The 12,447-nt window shown below is 46.9% G+C and overlaps 2 protein-coding genes across 2 annotated transcripts; both read right to left on the reverse strand.

Annotated features, from left to right (window-relative positions):
* Positions 1 to 530: 530 nt before the first annotated feature.
* On the reverse strand, positions 531 to 3,457 carry thbd (thrombomodulin). Its single transcript, XM_084314898.1, has 2 exons — positions 2,257 to 3,457; positions 531 to 1,625 (listed from the first exon to the last, which is right to left on the reverse strand). Exons 1-2 carry the CDS (start codon positions 3,249 to 3,251, stop codon positions 800 to 802), a joined length of 1,821 nt encoding a protein of 606 aa, XP_084171024.1. The 5' UTR covers positions 3,252 to 3,457; the 3' UTR covers positions 531 to 799.
* Positions 3,458 to 6,032: 2,575 nt separating this feature from the next.
* LOC311228553 (thrombomodulin-like) lies at positions 6,033 to 8,901 on the reverse strand. Its single transcript, XM_084314451.1, has 2 exons — positions 7,671 to 8,901; positions 6,033 to 7,060 (listed from the first exon to the last, which is right to left on the reverse strand). Exons 1-2 carry the CDS (start codon positions 8,807 to 8,809, stop codon positions 6,472 to 6,474), a joined length of 1,728 nt encoding a protein of 575 aa, XP_084170577.1. The 5' UTR covers positions 8,810 to 8,901; the 3' UTR covers positions 6,033 to 6,471.
* Positions 8,902 to 12,447: the final 3,546 nt, after the last annotated feature.

Raw genomic sequence — 12,447 nt, forward strand, 5'->3', positions numbered from 1 at the left:
TGGTGCATCTTATATAGCATCTTTTATCCAAAGCGCTTTTACAATTTGTTCCTCACATTTCTCCCATTAACTCACACACCGACGGCAGAGGTGACCGTGCAAGGTGCCAACCTGCTCATCGGAAGCCATTAGGGGTTAAGTGTCTTGCTCAAGGACACTTCGACACGCTGCCCGGGAGGAGCGGGAATCGAACCGGGATCCTCCATTTTACCAGACGACTGCTCTACCTCCTGAGCCACTGTTGCCCCCACTTTAGTTTGTATATTGTACATTTTGTAGCGTTTGGTCTTTATTCTTTTTACCTTTTTACTATATGAATCACAATTCCAGGAGGCTCATACAGAACCAAGCATTTCACTGTAATGGACATTATATGTGACAAACAAAACAAAACTTGAAAACTGTTTGAACAACCAGAGTAACAATGTCACTTTTGGTCCACAAGATGGCGCCACCCTCCTATGTTTGGAGTAGGTGATGATGGCCAATGGGGACAGTGCCCTGAAGAAGACAACCCACACAATAGCCTACCACTTTCATAATTTAATACTGTTTCATTACAGACACAAAAGAAAAAAAAAGAAAACACAAAAAAAACAATAACAACAACAATTTGGCACATATCATTTGCATGCTGTTGGGGTGGTTTGCATTACAGATAAGCCTAATAGCAGTCATTTCAGAATTGGCAGGTGTGTGCTTGTCTCACCCGGATGCTTCAGCATCAGAACTCTAATATCCCAAAGGCAACTTGCAAAACAAGGGGCAACATTCACAGTCTCATTCAAGTGTTTCGTCTTCAATGTATATCCGAGGATGTATGTTGTTCACACTTATCACCGCTCGTCGTCACGTGCTCTAAATCGTGGCCCTCGTCCCCCGGGGCCTTGAGCGCGCCGCTCCCGCTCTCAAATGTACCGCGCCGTTTGAGGATGAGGTGGGCCAAGAAAACCATCACCAGGATCACCAAGACGACGCACACTATTATCCCCAGGAGCCCCCCCGCCGTGATCGTGGAGGGCTCCGCCGTCGGCTCTGTGTATTTGACACTCGGCGTCACGGGGGGGTACGGCGTCGTGACCCCGGAGCCCTCCCATCTGTCGGTGGGGTCTTTATCTTCATCCGTATCCTTATCCTCCTCGTTCTTCTCACACCGGTAGCCGCTGACCAGCGTGAAACCCGCGGAGCAGGAGCACGCGAAGCCCCCGTACGTGTTTTCGCAATCTTGGTCACAGGTGTACATCTCACACTCGTCGATGTCGATGCAGAACACGTCGTTCCCCCTCTCCTCGGCGATGTAGCCGTGTGGGCAATGGCATTGAAATCGATCGTTGGGGTCGCATTCGGCGGGGCACTCCACGCGCCCGCAGTGCAGCGCGCACCTGTTCGGAGTGTCCGGTATTGCGATGTATCCTTCGAAACACGAACACCCATAACCGCCGGGGGTGTTGTCGCACATGTGTTCGCACGGAGCACTCGCGCACTCGTCTATGTCCACGCAGTTGTCGTCCGCGCCCGCGGCCTTGTATCCGTCCCGACACGCGCACTGAAACCCGCCGACGGTGTTCTTGCACTTGTAGTTGTCCTCCGGGCACTGTCTCTCGTCGGAGCATTCGTCGATGTCCCTGAATGAATGAATGAATGAAAACTTTATTGAACAGATTGCAGAATGGGTACAAATACAGTACGGCTCAACAGGCTTGCGTTGGTGTGATTTCAAAGCTGGTTGCGTGGTGTTTTAATGACGCCACGCGCACGCGCATAAAGGTTCCCTCGCGTACTACGCACAGACTAAAGACAATGCCTAATTGCCTCTACGAATGGAATGTAACACATTTCATTCACACGTTTTTGTGTGAATGTATCTGAGGACGTATTTGAACACGCCTGACGACCTGCGCTATTGTTGTGCAAAGTAGCCAGGTGGGTACTGGGTACTTAGCGAGTTGGCCATCAGTCGAGTGCAGCGCATTCCTGTGTGCATGCGCGTGCTTCTGCTCACAGAGCCGGTTTCACAGCGTGCAACCCCGTCCCATGAGCAACGCACCCCTGCGGCCGGGCTCAATACACACAATTGTTAAGGGGATGCAGACCAGAGAAAAGACGTTTGTCTTGTTTACATCAGGGTCCCCCATCTTCAATTCATAGTGACATTTATGACATACACACAACATACATGACATCATTCATGACATAGTGACATACAGATATATAGTTTAGTACTGTACTGCACTTTTGTATAGGGGTCACTGGTACCTGCAGGTGCTCCCGTCCTCCGCCAGCTGGAACCCGTGGTCGCACTTGCACGTGTACGTGTCGGCGTCGCTCAGCCGGGAGCACCACTGCGAGCAGTGGGGGCACGGGTGGTCCTCCGGGGCCACTTCGCACGTCACATTGTTGCCGGGATTCACGACTTGTCCCGGTGGACAGAAGCACACGGGCGGCTCAGCCTCCCCGTGGCCGTGATCCTCATGACGGCGATCTTCCTGCACGCACCGGTGTTCACACCCACCGTCGTAGATCTCGCATGCCCAGGGCGCCTTCATCCACCGGCCGGACGAGCAGATGTATTTCGCCTCCGAGGGGTGCAGTGTGGCCGTGCTCCCGGGGGGCAACGACGGGAAATCTTCTCCTCCCCCCTCGAACCCATAGCTGATGATACTGTAGTTCACGCTTGTTATTTGGCCCTCCAGCTCCATAACGCGCTCGCAGGGCTCCACGAAGCTGTACTCGCAGAGGAAGCCGGCCGCCACCGCGTCGCACGGCCGCTGTCTCCATTTGAACCCGTCGACCGGCGACACCGCGACACACGTCGAGGCACAGCTGCCGTCGAAGGCTGCAGCCCAGTTGGTGTCGTCGTCGTCCGGGTCGCTTTCTCCTTCTTCTTCTTCACCCCACCACGTGAACCCCCGGCGTTTCGCCGCCGCCTCGGGACAGCCGCCCTGCAGAACCAACCCGACCCAGTACTGTTGTTGTTGTTGGCTCGGCGGCAGCAGAACCAGAAGAGCGTCCCGGGACACCGCGGTTCGAACCGTCATCAGGTGTCCCCCTCCCCCGGGCGTCTCTGCACAGCGCCGCTGGGCTTCCTCCACCACCGAGGCGGAGTGGAACACCGCGAAGCACCGGTTCCCAATGCAGTACGCTTTGTCCTCCCCCGGTACCACCGCTATCCGATCCCCGTCCGCCCTCGTTGTCACCAGGAAGGTCAGAACCGTGGTGAATAATAATAGCACTATAATAACAGCCTTCATTTTTGAAAGTCTGGTTGTCGTTAATTTGTAGTTATATAAGAAATCGTGCGCGTAATATATCGCGTCTGCGCCGGGCTTGTTTGAGAGAGTCTGTTATTTACCCCGCGGGTAGCAGCTGCCTTTTATAAACCCCGACCTCCTCCATGTTTATAGTGTTTTGGTCGAGGAAGGAAGTTCCTTTTTATCCGACGGGGGTCGCTTAGTTATCTCCCACTACTGCGGCGGCGCGGCACGGCACCGAACACTGCACCCCAAATTACGCACGCATTTACGCGCACGCATAGAGGCGCGTTTTACCTCTCACTGGCGCCCCCCCTTCTATTGTGTGTGTGTGTGTGTGTGTGTGAGAGAGAGAGAGAGAGAGAGAGAGAGAGAGAGAGGGGGGGGGGGGAGAGAGAGAGGGGGGGGGAGAGGGGGAGGGAGAGAAAGGGGGAGGGAGAGAAAGAGAGGGAGGGGGAGGGAGAGAGATAGGAGAGACAGATAGGGAGAGATAGGGAGAGAGAGGGGGGAGAGAGAGAGGAGAGAGAAGGCAAAATCAACTCAGCCGAGACGCCACAAAAATAAATACGATTTGTGAGTAACGTTTTTATTTATTTATTTTTTTTACCTTAATTTACTTTGTTTCATACAAAAGTTTCATTTTCACAACCAAAACGTTATATATATATTTTTTCAACAAGTGAAAGCTTATAATAATAGGCAGTCGATTAACAGTGTATAGAAAGGTGCAAATGTGTTTTCATAACCCATTATCATTCGTTCCGGCAGCATATAGTTTCACATTCATCTTTGGGTTTGCTGTTCTCTCGAAGCGACCACGGCATCTCTGTGGACCGTGGCACGATTAAGACAAAACACAGTCATGGCCGAAGAACAAAACCTATATCTGAAAAAGTCACATTCTTGACAAAGTGTTGTTTTCGTGCAGAATGCAATTTTTTTAAGGATACCCAAATTACAATCCACCGTTTTTGGACTATATTACTATTATTATGTATTAACAATATCGACCAGGATAGAGCCTCGCAAAGTGCAGATATGTGGTTTAACCCCCTTTTTTAATGCAGATATATAGGAGGTTTTGTTCTTCAGTCATCGATAAGCTGGTTCAACATCACGCAAGTAAATCAATAACAATCAACCAACAGACGTGAAGTGAACTTTGTAACTTTTTCAATCAATCAATCAATCAATCAAAGCGACCGCAGTATCCGAGTAGTTTTGAGGAGCACGTGTTTCAGTGGCTATAGACTTGACGGGTATAAAGTGTGGCGACAGTGATCGGGAGGTATAGAGCAGTCGACTGGTAATCCGGAGGTTCCCGGTCCTCCCATGCCCGGGCAGCGTGTGTCCTTGAGCAAGACACTTAATTAACCCCTAACTGCTCCCGATGAGCAGTTTGGCACCTTGCATGGTCGCCTCTGCCGTCGGTGCTGTGTGAATGCGTGAGTGCGTGGGTAAAAATGTGACGAGCAAATTGTAAAGCGCTTTGGATAAAAGCTGCTATATAAATGCAGCCATTTTTACCATTTACGTAATACCTTTGATTAGTGAACTTGATTAAACAGTCAGGCTATTATGCTATTGCTGAGCTGCTATGTGCCCTGTTTTGCTAAGCTTTTGCAGCCAGCAGCTTACATGTCCATGACCCCCTGTCTGGCTGGCCCCCAATTCAGACACATAAGAAGTTCTTATATATACCTTTAATCACAGACATTTAGGTTTTGTGTAAAGTGTCCAGGCTATAGTCTCTATCGATTCCCCCCGTATTTAATTTTTTTTTTTTTATCTTAGAGCTTTAAGGCCACTTTGTTATATAATTGAAGTTCTTACCTTTACCTTTAATCACAGACATTTAGGTTTTGTGTAAAGTGTCCAGGCTATTGTCTCTATCGATTCCCCCGTACAGTTGTTTTGTATTTTGATCTTAGGGCTTTAGAGTCATTTTGTTATATCATTGTATTGTATTGTATATATAAATGCACTTTAAATAAAGGCTTAATTACCAATTGCATCGTTTGTTTCAATTGTTGCCACTTTTAGGTTATATATTCCACTATACATTCCAAAGGAAATACCGCATCTTTTTTCGCACTGCATATAAAACGGTAGTTCATAAAAGTGATGCAATTCATAACTTAAATACAACCTTCTTATAGTATATAAATGAACCTCTGAACCCTTTCGCCTCATAGAGGCCAATGGTTTAGAGATGGAATGCGTCACGGGTTGGAGAGGTGGGAGGGACACAGAATATTGTGCCGTAAAAATGACACAACCGGCGGCCTTCAAAATGATGTCGCTAAAAATGTTGCTATCATCTTTCCAGCACCTCCACAATACACTCAGTCTGCCGGGGTCGGGGAAGAAGAAGAACACACCTTCAGCAGACGTTACACAGTACATTTCGCAGAGTACATTTTACTCAAACTGAGTCAAATGTACTCAGTTTGAGTCAAATTTACTCTGCGAAATGTACTGTGTATACACGTTACGTTGAATACGCACGTTCATGTTTTATAGTCCAATTGATGTGAAATGATAGGTGTTGTTAAATAGCCCCACGTCACTATACATTTAGGCCTTGAGTATAATTCTGAAAAGACTAATGAAAGTATATAGGCAACATTTGGGATATTTTCTGGCACCACCGACACGTCTTAATTAATGTCACATACAAATGCCTGCATTCATAAACAATACAATGTGTAATATAGTACAGTACATTTCGCAGAGTACATTTTACTCAAACTGAGAACATTTGACTCAAACTGAGTAAAATTTTACTCAGTTTGAGTCAAATGTTCTCAGTTTGAGTCAAATTTACTCTGCGAAATAGCCTATACCTCATCCTTGCATTGTTGCATTTGAAAAAGCTTGCATTTGTATACTTTATTGTTTGCATTTTGTACTTCACTTTAGGTTGTACTTTAGTTTGTATATTGTATCTTTTGTATAGTGTTTGGCCTTTATTCTTTTTACTTTTTACTGTATGAAGCACAATCCCAGGGGGGCTCATACAGAACCACATTTCACTGTAATGTACATTATAGCTGATAGAGTTGTGCCCTTCCTGATGACCTGTCGTACAGAACTTGTAAGTCGCTTTGGATAAAAGCGTTCAGCTGAATGACTAAATGTAATGTTATGTGACAAATCAAACTTGAACTTGAACTATATATCCATGACGAGAACCAAATACATTCAGTACACAGTTGGATTATTGTCGTTGGTGGTCGTTGTTGTCCCACTGTTTATCGAAGGAGAACCTTTTGTATTTCTCCGTCATCACCTGTTGCAGGTGGAATATGTCCTGCACGTGGTCTGCGCCTCGGAGCGAGCTGGCGATCTCGAACGTCCTGCAGCGCCTCAGCGCGCGGTGCACCGCGAAGCACGACAAGCCCACGAACAAGGCGACGAACACCACTATCCCCAACACGCTGCCCGTCTTTATATACGGCGGTATGACAGTCGGGGAAATGGCGTTCGATGCGCTGATGTAGTGCGACGTCGACGTGGAGCCGCCGCCTCCTGATCCATCGTCACCACCGGCGGCGACTATACACTTATAGCCAAGGTACAGGTCGAACCCCGCGTCGCACAAACAGGTGTACGAGCCGTACGTGTTCACGCACGTGTGGTCGCACTGCCTCGCCTGCTCGCACTCGTCGATGTCGGTGCAGACGGAGGTGCCGTTCCTCCGGTCCTGGATGTAGCCCCCGGGACAGTAACACTGCGGCTCCTCCTTCGGGTCGCTCGGCTCGATGCAGTTGGACGGACAGTCTCGACGGTCGCAGTGTTGCAGACACCTGAATGAATGAATGAATGAAAACTTTATTTAACAGATTGCAGAATGGGTACAATACAGTACGGCTCAATACACACAATCAATACACCCCCCCACCACCCACCATACTCCAATGTACCCCCCACCCAACCCCACCTACCCAACCCCCCCCCTCCACCCCACCTACCAACCTCCTCCAATGTACAGTTTCTTCGTCAAATGTATATACTCTCTTTTTTAGACTATTTTTTTGTATCAAAAACAGTACTGTATATTTGTAAATCTGATATGTCATAAATGTATAGATGTAGCAGTACTGTCTATCTGTATGTCATGTATGTCATATTATGTTATGATGAATTGGAAATGGGGGACCCTGATGTAAACAAGACGAAAGTCTTTCTCTGGTCTGCATCCCCTTAAAACAATTGTGTGTATTGAGCTGTACTGTACTGTACCCATTCTGCAATCTGTTAATACACTTTTCAATCAATCAATCAATACAATACAGTACGGCTCAATACACACACTTGTTAAAGGGGATGCAGACCAGAGAAAGACGTTTGTCTTGTTTACATCAGGGTCCCCCCATTTTCAATTCATAGCTGGTGCCCCCCCCCCCCCACACATACCTGGTGGGGTCCTTGTCCCACACGACGAAGCCATTGCGACAGAAACACTGATACACGCCGTCGGATAACTCGCATTTCATGTGCTCACACTTGTCACAGATCTCGACGCTGACGCACACGCCGTCCTCCAGGACGTAACCCTCCGCGCATTCCTCCGGCCTCTCGCCATCACCGGCGCACCCGTCTCGGTCCAGGCATTCGTTATTACCCCTTTTCATGTCCACATCATCCACACACCCCTCCCTGTCCTCCTCCCCCGTCGCCAGGTACCCGTCTCCTCCCGAACACGGGTCAGCTTCTAATTCCTCGCCGGGCAGGGCGGGGGCGCTGGGGGCGCTGCACGTAACGTTATTGGCACGGAGAGTGCTCCCTGGCGCACTGCAGGCGCACGCGTGGTCGCGGCACACGTCCCCGCAGCCGCCGTTCAGCACGTCGCAGGACCACGGCGCCGGGATCCAGCGGTGCTCGGCGCAGATGTGTTTGAGCCCCGACGGCCTCTCGACGGCGATGGTTCCCTGGGGGTACGCGGCGCTCGCCTCGTCGAACTTCAACTCCGGCATGGCGTAAACCGTGTATTCCGCCGACGAGTGGGCCAGCGGTGCGCAGGGCTCGACCAGCGGATACTCGCAGATAAACCCCTCCGTCACGGTGTCGCACGTCTCCTGCGCCCACGTCGAGTTGTTGTCGGTCCCACTCCCCACGGAGACGCACCTGTGCGCGCAGAGGGCGTCGACCGACGACGACGCGGGGCCCCAGTTGTTGAAGTCGGTCGCCTTGTCGTCTATGATCCACCTGTAGCCGCGCAGCGGGGACGCGCTGTCGGGACACTTGTCCACCGGCAGCTGCAAACCGATCCAATAGTTTCCAGTGTAATGACCGCGCAGTAAACGGACCAGGTCTTTGTGCAGGTCGGGCGACTGCACTGTCATTAAATGCCCACCACCCGTGCGTTCCTTGCACTGTTCTCGAGAGCCCTCGAAGTCGTACCGCTCCGGCACGGCGACAAAACACTGTTTGTGGTTGCAAAGTCGTCGAGACGAGACCACCGCCGGCCCCCCGTCCACCCTCCTCCTCACCAGCAGGAAGACGAGCGAGACGAGGAGAAGGGCGTGTGTGGTGGTGTGCGTGTTGTGTCCCATCTCCAGGTCGAAAGAGATATATATACGCTTCTTCTAATGAACCAGCTGACCGGCCGCTATAATGTTCTCTATCCGAGGATCCGAGATTGATACACTGATGTCACTGACTGAGCGTGAACTGAATATAGCCCCCGTTTATAAAAACCGTGAGCCATGTTTTTTTTATTCGGGCTGTCTAGGAAGGAAGTTCCTCCGGCCAGTTTGCTCAACCCCCCCTCCCACCCCCCCTGCTTATCTCTGCGCGCCCCCATCAAAGCACACGCAGAGAGAGAGAGAGAGAGAGAGAGAGAGAGAGAGAGAGAGAGAGAGAGAGAGAGAGAGAGAGAGAGAGAGAGAGAGAGAGAGAGAGAGAGAGAGAGAGGCAGATAATAAATCACTATTTAATTGAGTGGGTAGAGACTAGTGACATGTAACGCATGTTTAGTAACAACACTGTTTACTTGTATGAACAAATCAGATTAGGGCTTCTCTTGGAATTTCCATTGCCATCCAGATAACTGAATCGTGGTGAATGACATTCTATACATGCCAACCCCGCCATGGCCAAAAGACAATATGATACTTTCTTCCCTGTTTGATATCCACACAGTTTAAAAACTTAAATCATCACCCACATCCACATTAAAAAGAGTAGTCATGTAATGTATCAACAATCTATATATATACACACACATATATCTATATACCTATATATCTACTGTACTTATATCTACTTGTATACCTACTTTCAAGGAATCCATTTTCTATGGATAATGTCATATATAGAGTTGTGTAGCATCTTCATGAAATAATAATAATACTCTATAGTGCTCGCAAATTATGTGAAAAATATGGGGCCTAACATTTACCCTTAAGGAATGGCATTGATCAAATTAGTTCAGATTTTTTCACACAAAGTGGTATACTCTCCAGTAGTATAATCTCCAGTAGTATACTCTCCAGTAGTATACTCTCCAGTAGTATACTCTCCAGTAGTATACTCACCAGTAGTATAATCTCCAGTAGTATACTCTCCAGTAGTATACTCTCCAGTAGTATACAGTGGCGTCGCGTGGGTAAAATAACAGGGGAAGCCAAAAAAAAATTATTAAAAAAAAAATTATTCAATATTTTTATTAATAATTTTTTTTTTTTTTTTTTTTTTTTTTTTTAAGTCAAGCAGTCACCATGTACACTACAGTATGGCTCGGCGGCCAGTCAAACGTTATTTTTATTTATTTAACAGATTGCAGAATGAGTACAATACAGTACGGCTCAATACACATTTACGATGAATTGAAAATGGGGGACCCTGATGTAAACAAGACGAAAGTCTTTCTCTGGTCTGCATCCCCTTAACAATTGTATGTATTGAGCTGTACTGTACTGTACCCATTCTGCAATCTGTTAATAAAGTTTTCATTCATTCATTCATTCACACACAATTGTATAAGGGGATGCAGACCAGAGAAAGACGTTTGTCTTGTTTACATCAGGGTCTTTAATACTGCTGGAGCATTGGTTAATTTTTGGTCCGATTTTTCCTTGCGCGATTTTGCGCGCCGCGTGGGAGCAAATTCGAGACACATATTCGGTTGCAAAAAGGTGTCCCACGGTCTCCTCTATGGCCGTGAATATTTTCACGCGGATCGGAATCACGGCGCGCCCGTGGGACACTTTTCCGTTTCGGCGAGTTTATTCCACGCTTTCTGTTTTCCTTTTCTAAGCATTTTAGGGGCTACATGTGAATCAGTAAAAGTTGCGGGACGCCCAGATGTTTCCACAATAGAAAGCTCGCGTGGATCCCATAATAGGCTCACTTAATACAGCGTTTTTAAAATCACGCGACATTTTCAGGGTCGCGAGCCGACCTTTTCCCCTCGTTTTCGATGATGGAAGTGATTTAGGAAAAGCTTCGGCACGCCGAGAGGTCCCCGTGGATTTAATCTCGCGAGGATCGGGGCAATATTCGGCCCGTGGGAACAGTTACGGGTTAATACAATGTTCAGAGTGCAGAGGGGAAAATATGGCACCTGCCCCGCCTCCAGGTGGAATATTATGCTGAACGTCTTCCTCCCAGCTCCGTTTTAAACTTTTAGGGTGTGGCCCAGTGGCAGTCAGCTCGAATCTGATTGGCTAGGATCGGATTTGGAGTTTGGACTCACTCTATAATGCTGGAAGCCTGGAGAAAGAGACCTACCCACTGCTTCTCTCCTATACTAGCTGCAGTAGTGAGCACAGTCTGACAGTGTGTTAGAGGGAGTGAGAAGGAGAAGAGGGAGACATTAAAAAAAAAAAAAAAAAAAAACACAGATGCACAGATGAAAATGAATGTAAACTATATAAAAAAAAATATATTTTAATTTTTTTTTTTTTTTTTTTTTTTCATATTTCATATTTCATAATTTGATATGAAATTTATAGGGAGGCATGGCTTCCGTTGGCTTCCACAAGGATTCGCCACTGGTAGTATACTCTCCAGTAGTATAATCTCCAGTAGTATAATCTCCAGTAGTATACTCTCCAGTAGTATAATCTCCAGTAGTATACTCTCCAGTAGTATAATCTCCAGTAGTATACTCTCCAGTAGTATAATCTCCAGTAGTATACTCTCCAGTAGTATAATCTCCAGTAGTATACTCTCCAGTAGTATAATCTCCAGTAGTATACTCTCCAGTAGTATACTCTCCAGTAGTATAATCTCCAGTAGTATACTCTCCAGTAGTATACTCTCCAGTAGTATACTCTCCAGTAGTATAATCTCCAGTAGTATACTCTCCAGTAGTATAATCTCCAGTAGTATAATCTCCAGTAGTATACTCTCCAGTAGTATAATCTCCAGTAGTATACTCTCCAGTAGTATAATCTCCAGTAGTATACTCTCCAGTAGTATAATCTCCAGTAGTATACTCTCCAGTAGTATAATCTCCAGTAGTATACTCTCCAGTAGTATACTCTCCAGTAGTATAATCTCCAGTAGTATAATCTCCAGTAGTATACTCACCAGTAGTATAATCTCCAGTAGTATAATCTCCAGTAGTATAATCTCCAGTAGTATACTCTCCAGTAGTATACTCTCCAGTAGTATACTCACCAGTAGTATAATCTCCAGTAGTATACTCTCCAGTAGTATAATCTCCAGTAGTATAATCTCCAGTAGTATACTCTCCAGTAGTATAATCTCCAGTAGTATAATCTCCAGTAGTATACTCTCCAGTAGTATACTCACCAGTAGTATACTCACCAGTAGTATACTCTCCAGTAGTATACTCTCCAGTAGTATACTCTCCAGTAGTATACTCACCAGTAGTATAATCTCCAGTAGTATACTCTCCAGTAGTATACTCTCCAGTAGTATACTCACCAGTAGTATACTCTCCAGTAGTATACTCTCCAGTAGTATACTCACCAGTAGTATACTCTCCAGTAGTATACTCTCCAGTAGTATACTCACCAGTAGTATAATCTCCAGTAGTATACTCTCCAGTAGTATACTCTCCAGTAGTATACTCACCAGTAGTATACTCTCCAGTAGTATACTCTCCAGTAGTATACTCACCAGTAGTATAATCTCCAGTAGTATACTCTCCACTAGTATACTCTCCAGTAGTATAATCTCCAGTAGTATACTCTCCAGTAGTATAATCTCCAGTAGTATA

Source organism: Notolepis coatsorum, assembly GCF_963971535.1.
Source record: "Notolepis coatsorum genome assembly, chromosome: 5".
NCBI lineage: Eukaryota > Metazoa > Chordata > Actinopteri > Aulopiformes > Paralepididae > Notolepis > Notolepis coatsorum.

Excerpts from the sequence above, each read along its gene's own strand:
- thbd (XM_084314898.1), bottom strand. The coding sequence starts at position 3,251 with ATGAAGGCTGTTATTATAGTGCTATTATTATTCACCACGGTTCTGACC. Across the intron at positions 1,626-2,256 it reads GAGGACGGGAGCACCTGCAG|GGACATCGACGAATGCTCCG; the intron begins GTACCAGTGACC and ends TCATTCATTCAG.
- LOC311228553 (XM_084314451.1), bottom strand. The coding sequence starts at position 8,809 with ATGGGACACAACACGCACACCACCACACACGCCCTTCTCCTCGTCTCG. Across the intron at positions 7,061-7,670 it reads TGGGACAAGGACCCCACCAG|GTGTCTGCAACACTGCGACC; the intron begins GTATGTGTGGGG and ends TCATTCATTCAG.